Genomic DNA, 14,353 nt, shown 5'->3' on the forward strand with positions numbered 1-14,353 from the left:
TCAGGAAGCTGTAGAGAGCAATGAGGTCGCCCCTCAGCCTCCTTTTCTCCAAGCCCAAAGTCCTTAGCCGCTCCTCACAGGACATGCCTTCCAGCCCTTTCACCAGCTTTGTTACCCTCCTCTGGACACATTCGAGTAACTTAACATCCTTCTTAAGTTGTGGGACCCAGAACTGCACACAGTACTCCAGGTGAGGCCGCACCAACGCTGAATACAGCGGAATAATAACCTCATTATTATTTATAATTTTTTATAAATGTTATTATTTATTATTTATTTTCTGTAATTTTTTTTTCTGGAATAACTGAAATTTTAATTTAAGTTTTACTGTTTAAGCTTATAAAACATCAGGAAGAGAAACTTCACATACATTGTAAGTGTCTGATATCTTAATTATTCTGACTGTGTCAAAGGGAAGATGATAGTTGCTTGGCTGCAAGTGATTAATACCTGATGTAAATATTCTGTTAGTGTGAAACAGCAAGATAATAGATAAAGACAACTATTCCAGGTATAATTTGTAAAATGAGATGCTTAAATTGCCAATGGTGTATTTTCCTTCATAAGGTTTTGGTAAGGACTACTCTGTTTAATACAGTCTGAAAATGATGGGTGGTATTCACAGTAAGTGTATGTGAGTGTGTGTGTGTATGTAATATTAGATACTGACACTGTACTTGTGACTGGGAGTTGCAGATGCTCAGAACAAGCCTATTGGTGTGGTTGTTGATGTTATTTTGCTCCTTGCAGAGGGGAAGGGAGAATGACATGAAAATTATGAAATTTCAACTGAGTTTTCCAGAGTGACCTCTAGCTAATGATGTTTGGGGCCCTGCAGAGTTCTCGGTGAAGGTTATTCCTATGTCAGGGTGCCTAGTGTCTCTCCAGTTCTTGGGAGAGGTTAATCTCATCCCTAGCAATGTGATGGTCCTTGTCCTTGTCTGTTTTCAGTAGAGAATTTATGAATGCAGCCCCAACGGATGGAGATCTAGGGGGTTCCATGAACAAGAAATACTGGCAGTGATTTAGAAGTCTTTTCCTTCTTCCGTTTGTTCCCTCTCATTCCTTTGGGGCCTCTGTTACTATAAAGGATTGCCTAAAACACAGCTTATTAGTTGTGTCAAGCTAAGGCGTCCCCTGGGTATTTCTGCACAGCTCATGTAATTCCAGAGTTGAATGACTGTGTATTCACCTGTAATGTTTGAAGGCTGCTGCCAAAGCTTGAATGTAGTTAATTGCAGTCAATATTTTTGAATGGCTTACTAATAGTGATTTCATACTGAAGTGTCATTCCTAAACTTCGCTCATTTTTACTAGAATAGAAACACTGCACATAAAATTCCCAAATGACTTGTTAAATTGTAAACTGAATTACAGTGCTTAGAAAGACTTGGTTGTATGTGTTACTCTCTCTAAATTGACATGACATGTAACTACGTATTCATAGTTAATTCTTCATCAATTAAGTACAGCACTGTTTAGTTGTTAATTAAGATTTGTAATCTTTGCTTCCAGTGAGCTAAATGTGGCTGCTGTTGATCCAGACCTGAGTTTAGCTGTGGCAAAAAACGTGGCAAAGACCATTCAGCTCTATGGTGTAAAGTCTGAGCAGCTTGTAAGTAATTTTAAATTTCTAAAAACTTACGTTTTTCTATGTACAATGTTCTGGTTTTTGTAGATTTACAACATAACAGTAAAGCAATCTAGATAGACAAAACCTTCGAATTGGCTTTCCATTGTGTTTGGAAACATTTTCAGTTAAATTCTGCGTTCAGATAAACATGGTCTATTGGTAACAGTAAAATTTGTCCGTGTAACTCCAAATTGAATTTGCCAACTTAATTCAAAAAAATAAAGTTGTAGTTGTTGTTAAGTAAAATTAAAACAATTCAATTCAGTTTAATATTTACCACATTTGATATTCCATCAGTTACATGATATATCATCCTTATGGTATTAAAATCTGGACTATTCAAATATATTTTTTCACAATTTGCAACAAAATTTGGGCATTTTTTCCATATATTTATTATTTGCCATATATTTAACTGACCCTTGATTTGTTTGCATTTGGCAAATGCTTCCAGTCATTTGCCATGCACGGTTGTCTAGTGTTAAACTGAATAGCGGAAGGATCCCCAAAGCCTTATCCTTTGGGCAAGGATCCCCAAAAAGCCAATGGATAGTACAGTGAATGTCGTCGTCATATGAAAAAATAATTTTTAAGATCAATAATTTTTAAGATCAACTTTCTCACGAAGTCTGTTGCTGAAATTTTAATGCTTTTCTTATGAAGAGATGAAAAATAATTTTTGCAATATGCAGACCCACAAGAAATGACTAACTACTTGTATTTGTAAACAAGATTTTCACTTAAACAACATTAATTCTGAAAGCAAGCTCAGACTCCGGTGACATTCGTTTTCTATATGGTTCATTTAAATAGAGATAGTTGCTAACAATTTTTTGTAACAATTGGCTACAAAACATTGCAGCAATTAAGTTAGTATGGATTCTGTTTACCTTTTAGACACCTGCTGTCTCTGAATAGCTTTAAAAAAATTGAAATTCAATAACACATACCTTGTTTACTATGTCTGTTAGATGAATTGTATTGGAAGTTTGCAAACTAGTGTATGGAAGAGGAGTGTAGATGAAGCACTCATGAAGGCCATAAGGAATATTTAAAATTTTAAAATAAAAATATGTGTTTACATTATTTTGCTGTATATTTAGAGCATAGTGCTTAAGTTGGGTCTTCCTTTAAAGACACCAAATCATGGCTTCATAATTTCAGAGTGAAATTTGCTTATGAAAGAAATCAGAATTTTTAGTAGGTTGTTTAGTCATCATGAGTAAAAAATATTACACTTGTGTCTCTATTTATCGTGGAGTGTAGTGTCAAATAGTGGCATTCAACTGGAGAAAAAAAGATATATCATCTGTAACTGTGAAAGCACCAGGGTCTGTTGTGCTCATCATCTCTGTTAGAGTTTGAATCTGGCCAGTGGCTTGTTCGAAAGTGTACATCGTTTTGTGATCAGCCAGCTGGCAAATTCTTAAGAAACCCTGAAAAAAAGGATATGTAGAAATAAGCTGACAAGTACATGATTTGTGGCTTTGTATTAGCTGACCTTAAACTAAAGGAATGTAGGAGTAAAGAGGGAGTCTGAGCCCTTGAACTTCTTGAATTTGACAACTGAAAATAAAACCTGAAACTTTGAAAAACTAAGTGACAGGATTAGTCAAGCTGGCAGAATGAACGTGAATGTCCTTCAAGAATATACCTGCAAATTGTAAACCAATATCAACTATGTATCACACAGCTACATTTCTTTACTTTTTTTTTTCTTTCCTTACTGATATACATGTTACAAAATTAAAAACTGGAAGGGCTCAACACAGTTGCCAAGGCATAGGTGTATAGTGCCATCTTTAAAGTGCTAAAATATCATGCCTAGCCTCCAGCTGCCTCTCCAGAAGGGCATGGCTCTCCCACTTGTCCTGTACCATGCTTGCCAGCCCTGTGAATATAATCTAGAACATCTTAACTTTTTTTTGTACCTATTTTTGTGCAGACAGATTGAGCCTGAAATGTGTACCATGTGTAGAACAGGAGCTATGTCAGACAGCACTGTTTCATTATGTTTTAGTGGTGTAGCCAAGAATGCAATCTTCATTCAATCTTGCAATCCAGCCTCCAACGATAGCTTTCTAAAGCTGAGAAGGGTGACCTTGTAACATTTCCGCTCAGATGCTTCATTTCTCATAGCTATAGCAGAGCAGTGCTAAAGATGGAAATTTAATTTCCTGGAGGAATTCACAATTGAGTTATCTTCCAAATTAAAAGTAAACAAAAGAATCTCAGAATTCTCAGTGAAGGAAGATTGGGGGGCGCTTTTAAGAGTCATTAGAAATTTTTTTTTTTTAAATGTTGTTGTAATATTGCAGGTAGATTTGAATGGTGAAAAACTGAAATGTGCAGTCCTAAAAATGTTGAGACATTCTGATGTCAGGGTTTTTATTTATTCAATTTCACAAAAAAAGGAATTGCAATTTACTAAGATTTCATCACTGTTTCTCCAGTTAGCTTTAGATAGGGCAAATAACAAGAAGAATGTTATTTAAGACTCAAAGATTTTACCTTTGAGTAAAAGCAGCATCTAGCAATCTGTACGTATAGTACTAAAGCAAAAACAAGTAAGAAAAAATGGCCTCTTCCTGTGAATCCAAAACATTTGTTTGTGTTACTTGTGACTTCGTACGCTGCTGGCTTTTGCTTTTCAGCTTTCCCCATACCAAGGACTAGTTGTTGCTGTGCCTGAGACCTATTCTTGTATTAACCAGTTCAAATGATTTCAGAGAAGATATAAATAACCCTCTGCGAGCAGTAGGTAGATATTCTGCTGCTGGATGAATCTTTAGCTAACCCCTTGCTGATGCTTGATGTGGTTGGTGTATGCCATGAAGCGTTCAGAATTATTGTCCTGATTTCACTCAATGTAATTGCAGATGTTCTTACTATACAGAGTTTGAAGGGATAATTATACATTGCACTAAATTTTAAAAGATATTTCTGTTAATTTAAGAGTATTACTTTTCAACTTCACCACCCATCCTGTGTTTTGTTAGGTGATGCTGAGGAAGGGTGCTTGGTATATTTTCTCTGTGCCGTTATTATTTTGTCTCTTCTTACTCACAGTTTCCCTAAATCAGGCAGCCCAAACATCTTCATAATGATTACAGACACTGCGAGATTTCCGTTGAGTCACCATTTCTACATCCTTCTCATTCCAGCTTGGAAGAGAGATTAACAAATCTGATCATCGTGTTTTGGATAAGAGGAAAATTTTCCTCTTGTGCATTTGCACATTGTAATCCATTGCTTACTTACATAATGGCTGCTTACTGAGCCAGATTTTGTTCACTAGCCACTTTTTCATACAAGTGAGGTAGCCCAGATAAAAAAGAACACTAACTTTTCTCCTTAAGAGTTTTCCAGAGCGATCATCCATAACCATTTGCAAATACCTTAAGTTACCCATCTTGACATGTTGTGCTCTTGTTTAACTGGCCACATAAGGAAAATTAGCTCTTTCATCAAATGCTTACAATAAGTACAGTGAAGGGAAGAGATTCACAAGAAACCAGTAAGTTGCATTTCCTGAAAACAAAGAAAAAGTTGAGTAATTTGGGGTTTTTTTGAGAATCCATGCTGCTTAACAAAAGATAGGAGCTCTATCTATTTCTCTGCCTCCTAGAGAAATTTTTACCCATTTGTATAACTGATAGTTGAGAAGAGACGTAAAAGAGAGCTTATAGCTCACCAACATTTTCATTAGATGCCTTTGACATGGCAGCAGTAATTGCATAGCAGGATCCTCTAGGGCAGTGGTCTCTAAACTTTTTAGGTCATGCATCCCTATCAGTAAAAACTTTTTGAGCATGCACCCCCATTATATGTATATTTATTTATTTATAAATTATGTACATGTACTATTGAAGTTCTGGTATTTTCTTCCTGCACCCCAGTGGATTGTCTTGCATAACCCCTGTGGTGCACGCACCCCACTTTGAAGACCGCTGCTCTAGGGTAATACTCTGCAGTAATCTTCCATAATAAGAAGTGAACAGATTTTGGCTGTCCATTTTTGGAAAAGATGCCTGATTGATTGCAGAAGTCTTTTAAATTCATGTTTGATTTTGTTCATATGCTACTTTAAATCAGATTTCTCATTTATGTCTATAAAAATGAAAATGACAGTCACCTGTCGATTGGAAGTGAGACAAAACTGTATTTCCCCAGTTGATTACCTGTAATTTTGTCATTTACTGAGCTGAATTTTAAATGTGCTTGAAATGTGATTTCTCTCATAATTAAAAATCTCTTTGTTGCAACTTTGCAATCACTATGTTTTGGTTTGCCTGGTGATAGAGCTGTTCCTCTTACTGATACTTAGAACTGGATGTCTTGCGGCGAGAAGTCATGAAACATTGAGGGTTAAAAGCTCTGAAAGTTTACAAGACATGTACTGTTGCCAGCAAACAGAAAAATAAATTGCAAGATCCATTGTCCTTATAGAGATTGAAGATGGAAGAGCCCTATTTGGTCATCTAGTCTATTCCCTTCCCAGCACAGGACTATTTCAAACAATATTTATTGTTGGGGTTTTTGTTCCATTCTTTCTGCTTTTAGAGTGATGATTTCAGTTACCTCATATATTGTGAGTAGAAATTTAAGTACTGTATGTTCTCTTACTTTTGTGCTATTTCTATTCAGCTTGGCATGTGGGTGGATTGAAATACACTAACACACACACCAAGTGCACATAGATGAAATGTGTTGTGCTGTGAACATGAAAATGCAGTTGTTTAGGGAAGATGCGATTCTCCCACTTTTTGAACCTGGAGACCTCTACTAGTTTCCTCCCTAGAGTTACAGTCATCCTGTCAGACTATCTTTATTAATTGCAATCAGAGTCCCACAGCAATCCTTCCTGTCTTGTCTTGTGGAGGCAGTGTCTTGCTGCCTCCTCCCACCATAAGGCATCACTGTCAGAGACGAAGTGGCCAATAAACAAGCAAAGAGTAATTTGCAGAGGCAGGATTGTAAAAATCAGGTTGCCCACTTGCTTTTCAGAGCAGGTGGGGGTGATGATGCTGGCAACTTCTGGTGGATCAAACTATCTTAAAAAACATTTTTATATGTGGATATGTAATGGTATGCTTACGGCAAACACAAACTCGCTCTGCTGTGCTCCCAGATGGCAGGGCACATTTTAGCTCTGCTCCAAGCCAGGGTGACCAGCTCAGCCTTGGCATCTTGCTGAGTGCAACACTCATTCAGCCTGGAGCACAAGCAGAGCAAGTTCATGTCTGCTTGAAGTACAGGCAAAGCAAGAATCTGCATGGCCATATTACACTAGGCAGATTTATCCTAAGGTTAGGGTAGATAAGGCTAAAATCAGTGGGAGCTGTGATTGCCTATACTTGGAGAGGTTCCTAAATATGGAATATTGTATTTTATGGAGTAATATGTTTCAAAAAAGTTTGTCTAAAAAAAGGGATCCTTCCAACAGACAACAGGCTGCAGGCAGATGATATAATGGAGATCTTTCCCACTGTCAGACTTGTAAGCAGTCATAAAGAGGAAGCACTCAGAAGATGGAGAAGGAGAGTGGGTGTAATGAGGGAGGAAGGAAATAGAGAATTTGAATCGCTTTTTTATTCCCTTAACTAAATGTGGTTGGACTTGTGTCATACATCTTACAAAAGTTGATGAATGAGGTGGAGGCCCGAAATACAGGCTGTGGGCAGTGCTCTGGGAGAGCTACTAATCTATCCTTTGCCCACAGCTCATGGTAGAGGCTTGGCTTCTCATCAGGATTTTACCCTGGGCAATGGTTGTGGGATTTTCTGATTATCAGATTTGCCTAGTATAAGCCACTTGGAAATTTTTAAGCACTGTACAGAGAGCACAGTCCTTCCTGGCGTTTTGAAGAATTCTTCCCTGACCTTCTTAAGAAAACATAAGGTGACACTTGGTGTATTTTATATATTTCAAAGTTAAAATGCTAAAGACCCAGTAATAGAAGTGAATTTTGAGATTAAACATTAAAGAGAAGACCTAAGTGCTTCAAAAATTAGAGTCCTCGCACCAAGGTTCAAATAGTTGTCCCATATCCTCAAAGGGCAGGACATTGATTCACATATTGAAGACCTCTGGTACCGGACGTGCCAAAAGGCAAAATGAGAGAAAACTTGCTGTTCTGATCCCAAAAGCAATGGACCACTGTACACTTGGGATACAAAGAAATTTGTATGGATCTTCTTTGGTGAATGAGGTTTTTAGATTCTGGGTTGTTTTGAGGGAAAAGTCAGCATCAGCTGATACCTGTGATAGAGAGTAGGCAGCCTTTTTCTCACTATCCTGGATCTCAGTAGTATATTGAGATTTATTTACATTTACTTAAGTAAATATCTGAGTTATGTAGTGTTATACATGGTTTTAGAACGTGTGCCAGTCGCAGAGTACTAGGGCAGTAATAGGAGCAGTAATATGCGGGTACTCAGCCAAGTACAAAAAGGGTCTTGGGAAGTAACTGGGAAGCTTTGATTTAGCCTGGTATTGTTTTTCAATGCAATGGTGAAACTGGATTTCAGATGTTGTAAAACAATTCTGAATATTTAATTGCATTAATGTTTAAATGTAAAGTGACTCTGACATAAAAATTCTATGATTGAAACTAAGATACATTATTTCTAAACTTCATTTGTTCTGAGGTTTTACTGAGATCTACTTTTCGATTAACTGGTACTAAATAGTGTAACTGGGCCTGTGTTATTGTAAAGTATTATCTGTCATAATAATGAGTAACGTACTTGATGACAGATGTTTTTAGCACATTATTGTTTAAGAAAGTAAATACCAAAAAAGAGCATAAGAAGTAGAAAAACGTAGCAATTCATTGTTGTTTCAACCCCTCCTTCAGAGTCAAACGGTGATATATCCTGATCACTCACTGCTTGTCCCCAAATGGTCTGGATTTGCTTTTGAAACAGAGTATGGATGTGGAAAGAAAAACATATAACTGTCCTCAGAACAGTCAGTGTAAGTAAATAAACGAGCTTGGTCTCATCTGTTTGAAGGCAAATTTGTATCATCGAGGCTTGTTCTGATTAGTGTTGGCTTCACTTCAAGGATCAGCAAAACATGTCTGTTTCTGCTGCAGAAAGCCTGTGTATTAAATTGCTCCACACTGTCACCCTGATGTTTATGTTAATGTCTGCCTCTCTCAGTTGAGAGTACAAGGTCAGTAAAGGTTTATGACTGACACTCAGGACTTAATTTGCCATCCTAGCTGTGAACTCTCTCAGTCTCCAACGTGGGGCCTAACAGTAATGTCTATACTAGTCAGTGAAAGGTGCCTGGGAACATTCCTGGGCACTGCGGCCAGCCGGCGCAGGACAGCCTGCCTCACGGCTGGTAAGGGCTCCCCTTCCCCAAAGCACGTGGCTGCCTGCCAGCGCCCTTTCGGGGATAGTCTCTGCAATATTGCCTCTCCTGAGCAGTGGCTGGTGATTATTTGGGAGAGTAGTTGTTGGCCTAGGCCAAAAACTTGCTAATGACTGTCCTAACAGTTTAGCAGTACAGATGATCACATGCCAGATCCAGGAACCTTTTCTGGCACTGTTTAATTTACTGCTATGTGTGTAGCCAGTATGTGAATGAGACTGAACGAGAGCGACATGCAAAATCTGTTCAAGAGGAAGCTTAAAATGCTGACAGATTGGGGTAATTTTTTTCTTGCATCTGGAATTCATACTTTCTGACTTCTGATGTAAATAAATCTCTAAGGCAAAAGTTAGGAGATGCTGATTTCTTCTATAGTAACATTGCTTTTGGTCTTAAGATTTTCTTAGATTGCCAGAGCTTCAAAAGATATGCTTTCCTAAACATGTTTTTCTATCTGTAATGCTTGTCAGCCATACTTGAGTTACTTTCAAATAGCATTTGGTGTTTCTACCAGAGTTTTAGTCCTTGAAAAGAGCACAGTTGTCTGTGGCATTGTGGCTAGTTGGCAGCTCCAAATACTGCTGGATGGCTGCAAGAAAACTCTTGGATATTAACTCTTTTCAGGAGTTCAGCACTTCCTTCAGGTAGCCAAATATTTCTTTGAGCCAACTCAGATGACACCTTTTTGGATGCCAGTGCAACCAACCCCTTCTGTAATTTAATATCCTATTTTTAGTGAATGTAATGGATGGAGATACAGGCTGAGGAGCATCTATCTATCTGTCATGTTCAGATATTTTTAGAGCACTGATCTTTGTAATGCTGATCAGCACCAAATGCATTACATAAGATTAGCATCAAAATATATATAATGGAAAGTTAGCTCTGCTGCATTTGTTCTTAAATTATTTTTAGTATTGCCCACAAAACTTGTATGGCTCAGTGCATTATCCTGCCATTGTCCTCTGTCTTGTCTCTATAGGAATAATTTGTAAAGATTAATTTCTCTTCTCTCAGACCTTTTCAATCACAGGTCTCTTTCCTGAGACTTCAAATAAGATTGTCAGTCAGTGATACATATTACGAAGATTTTAATAAATGCCCACTTTCCACTAGGACTGAAGCTGAGACAAACAATTTATCTCTCATTGTCCTTCAATCCAGTTTATATTTGAACTTGTGATTTGCAGGTGCAAGATTCCAAATTCTGCTTTACTTACATCCTCAGCTACTGTTGTGTTCTTTAATGCTGCTCGGGTCGCTTAATCTTTTGCAGTTACCCATAAGGATCTTTAAATTTTCCACTTTTAGTGGATATTCAGAATTAATATCTCCCTATTAAATACCTCTGGTCCACTAGCTAGCCATTTAGAATGGGTTGGTATAGATTATTTGGGAGATTTTTTGAGTTTAAAGAGGCAGACTGTGACAAAACAGACATTCTCACACCACTCTAGAAAATTTCTTTTTGTCTTTCAAATTTTCTGCAAAAAAGCTGATCCTTTCCTTTGAGTATGTTTAAGAACTAGTTTGTAATTACTGAGGTTTAAAAATAGATCTCGACTTTCTGCACATCCATCCCATCATCATAACTATTTGTGATATTGTGGCAGATGAGTCTTGATTTTTTCATGATTTCTTTCTTTGTGGGTTTATGGTGCATCTGATATATGATAGTCAATACAAATTGTCTGCTGTTTGTTTTTGGTGATGTAGTTTTGAAAGCGTAATTCTATCATGCCATGGCGTCACAGATCTTCCAGGATCGCTTTTCCTGAGATCACAATTAAATGTGCTCTGATCTTGGTTTATATTTTTACTGTTTAAAAACAATCTCTAATTTATTAATGCTTCTTCTTGGTTTGTAAACCTTGTTGCAATAAAGAGAATGAGGAAAGAAAATGCTAGAACGCCAGGTGGAATAGAAAAACAACAATTAATTCAGCTTAAACTCCTGGCTGAGAAAGAGACAGCGTCTTTACAAGGAATTTTCGTAATGTCATTTGTAGAAGAAAAAGTGTCTGTCATGCTTGATCAGGGGAATGAAGATTTAAATAAGCTGTTTTCAGTGGGTTATTTAGATGATAAGCAATATGAATGGCATATTTTTGTCCAGAATCTAAAAGGCTAAGTGTATTATAACTGATCCAGAGACTATATTGGAACGTCCTGGCTCGATCAGTGAAATTGTTAAGAAAAGCAGAAATGCAAAGAAAGATGGGATTTAAAAGTTAAAATATTGGCAATGATAAAACAGTTGGATGAGAAGGATCGGTTCTTAGCTTTCTCTGAATATTCATGGAGATGGGAATTTTTTCTGAACTTTTCAGTCTGTACTTAGTGGTTGACTAGGAAAAGGCAGAGAGGGGCTGGACTAAACAAGTTCTCCATTGATTGTGCCCGTGTCTGCCCAGTGGCAAGGAAAAATATCCGTAACGTGTTGCAAGAAAGAAAGATGTTGATCTAGGAGGGCTATAATTCTGGTTTCTTCTTAGGGAAATGAAAAAAATTAAGACCTCATTTATGGAGGAAAGCATTTGTTGGGTTGGCTTTAGTCATATGTATTCCTAAAGAGAAATGTACCTTACACCAACCAAAACCATTGTTTTGCTCATTTAATTTATACAAGTTCCCCAAATGAAATATGCTGTAGTAGCAAGAAAACGGATGTGAGCTCCATCTCCATTAGGATGTCTACTGATGTTTACTGACATAACTATGTGGTTTGGGGTATCTACATTGTTGGTTTTTTGTCCACCCATCCTCTTATCTGACATAGCTAAATTTAACTAGCTAAATAGTTCAACGAAGTAGGGGAGAACAGGGTGGAGAGGGAGAGGGAAAAGATTTCCTGGAATCAAATTCTTCCAGTGAAGGGAAAATACTGTTCATGCACTGGAATTTTGGCACCAAATTTAAACTCCAGCAAATTTATGAGGCTTGTGATGGTTTTGAATTGAAAAGCATGATGAATTCTCATTGAAATGACATAAAGTGAACTTCTGATTGCCTTTTTTATTATGTGATCTTATAAGAATTAATCCATGTCTCGTATTAGATGGTGTTACATTGAATTGTGAGCTTTCATTTGCGGGTGAATCACTATTCAGGACATATTCCAACAATGAGATTTGTCTGACAGTTCCAGGGAAACATATCTAGTCCTCCTGTCTAAATGTCAAATATTGTGAACTTTGGATGGAAGTATGAAATGTAATAAGCTCACAAATAGTCAAGAACAATAGTGAAATGACACTTCGGGAAAGGTTTTCTGTAAAGAATGGGTCAGTTACAATGGTGTAAGTAATGTGAAAGATTATATTTTCCCCACTTCTTTTTGAGATACGTGAATTAATTGTATTATACCAGTACCTTGAAGACATGGTGTTGCTGTCATTGAAAAACTTGTATCTATGCTATTTAAATGAGAAAACCCAAAAATATGAATTCAATATTTGGCACATTAAAGGAATTCATTAATAGGTATTTAAATAGAATATGTGGGAGGCTATTATATACTAAAATAATTTCAGAATAATTACTATTTCACTGTACAGTAATAAAAGCTAAAGATGGCAGTAGTTCTAATTTAAAAATAATCAAAAGTCAGCTAAGGTTTTGTAATATTTTCTTTTTGATGGAAAGATCAGAAGAGTTTTGTTAAAACAGTCATTAGGAAGCAACTTATATTGGTCAGAGAATGCTTAGAAATGTCTAGCTGATAAGTCACTTAAAAAGCATTTAAACTTTAAAAAATTGAAATAAAAATCTAGAGGAGAAAGTTGCATTATTAAATAACTTCATGAAACATTTTCTTCATTCTCATGTTGTCTTTTGCTTGTTAGATCGTGTCTCACATAACAAATGTGTGATTATTTTTTTTTTTAAAGAGATACTGGCTAAACTCCAGAAAAAATCATCCAAGCATAAAAGGCTGGTTTTGAGAGTACTATGTATTTCATTTTATCTTGCTGGGAAAGTGGTTAAAAGACTTCTTTAGATCTAGCATGTAATTTTGCTAACAGGTAGAAAAAGAGCAAGATTGCACAATCCTTACAGTATTTTGTTATAGTGCGCTCTACATTATTTCATACCAAATTAAATTCTATGATTCAGAAATGGATTTGGTTAAATGTATGTTGATATAGTAAAGGCTTTGGAATTTTGCAATTTTGGAACAACTCTAATGAGAGTTGGACAATGTAAAGCTCATTGATAACCTTCTGCAGGGTAGAAGTGTTCTAATCTCAGTTAACGCCTGGACTTGATACCAAAAAAGGCAGATGGCAATGAAATAAGTTGATTATATTTTTTATGTGTAGGTGATATCACCCTATCATGTTGGTATCACCCTGTCATGCTGGACCTGTCTCATGTGTCTTGCGGATGGATGCCTGCTCTTCACCTCTGGAGGTGCATTCGCAGTAGTTGGTTGGAACCAACAGCTGTTGGGATGACATATAAAATATGATTAATCATTCAGTCATTAATTTGGCAAGCATGAAAAATTCAGTAAACTGTTACAGTCAGAGGTATCAGGATCAACACACAGTGTCCTTGAAATCCTCCTCAGACTTGGGCTAGCTGGATAAACCTGAGTCTGAAAAAATGTCAAATACAAGAGGCATAATTTTTGGAAGATGAGAAATTATTCCAAGTGCTTCAGGTTTAGGATTCTCTGAGATTCCTTAAAGGAACTGTTTTTAGCTGCTTTCTGATAGCGGAGTTGTTTTAAAGCATCTCATTATTTAAGGACCATGAACCATTACTCACTTTTCATTATTTTGTACAGTGCTTTTCTTCTCAAACAATTCAAAGACTTAGAGGTAAATCCTGTCTTTTCTGTTACAGAAAGACTGTTTGCTCTTTTCCTTCCATTTCTTCCACTTTTGAAAATATTAAGGAAGAAAAAAACCCCCCAAAACAGAAGTACCCCAAGGGAATGGTTCGATGATTGCTGTTGTTCTAGCATGAATAGTATGAGCATGATGTTCAGTCTTTTTTCTTGGTCAAGGACTTAACAGTCCCTTCAGATTTTTCTTCCCAAAATAATGATTGTGTTTTCTATAAGATTTTGAATGCCTTCACCATAGAGCTCCTTTTCTATAATCTTAGAATATAAAATTTTCATTTTTCTGAAGAAGCTAAAAAAAAAAAAAAGATATTCTGGAAGCTACAAGAATGTCCTGAGGGTGCAATATAAATGTTTTTATGTACATTTTAAGTTATTGCCTGAACTCATAGCTTATTCCTTTTTTCATGCCTTGAAATATTTCTTCTTCTTTGAAAAATTAGAAGTCGTTCCAAGAACATAAATTCTTAGTTATGATTTATTCT

At 36.6% G+C, this 14,353-nt stretch overlaps 1 protein-coding gene across 1 annotated transcript in view; it reads left to right on the plus strand.

Annotated features, from left to right (window-relative positions):
- Window positions 1–14,353, plus strand: part of COG5 (component of oligomeric golgi complex 5) — a 194,212-nt gene that overhangs the window by 146,883 nt on the left and 32,976 nt on the right. Inside the window, exon 13 of the mRNA XM_019474575.1 lies at window positions 1,516–1,615. Coding sequence (XP_019330120.1) covers window positions 1,516–1,615 — 100 coding nt within the window. The remainder of the gene's footprint in view (window positions 1–1,515; window positions 1,616–14,353) is intronic.

This window comes from Aptenodytes forsteri, unplaced genomic scaffold, assembly GCF_000699145.1.
Source record: "Aptenodytes forsteri isolate BGI_AS27 unplaced genomic scaffold, ASM69914v1 Scaffold137, whole genome shotgun sequence".
Taxonomy (NCBI): domain Eukaryota; kingdom Metazoa; phylum Chordata; class Aves; order Sphenisciformes; family Spheniscidae; genus Aptenodytes; species Aptenodytes forsteri.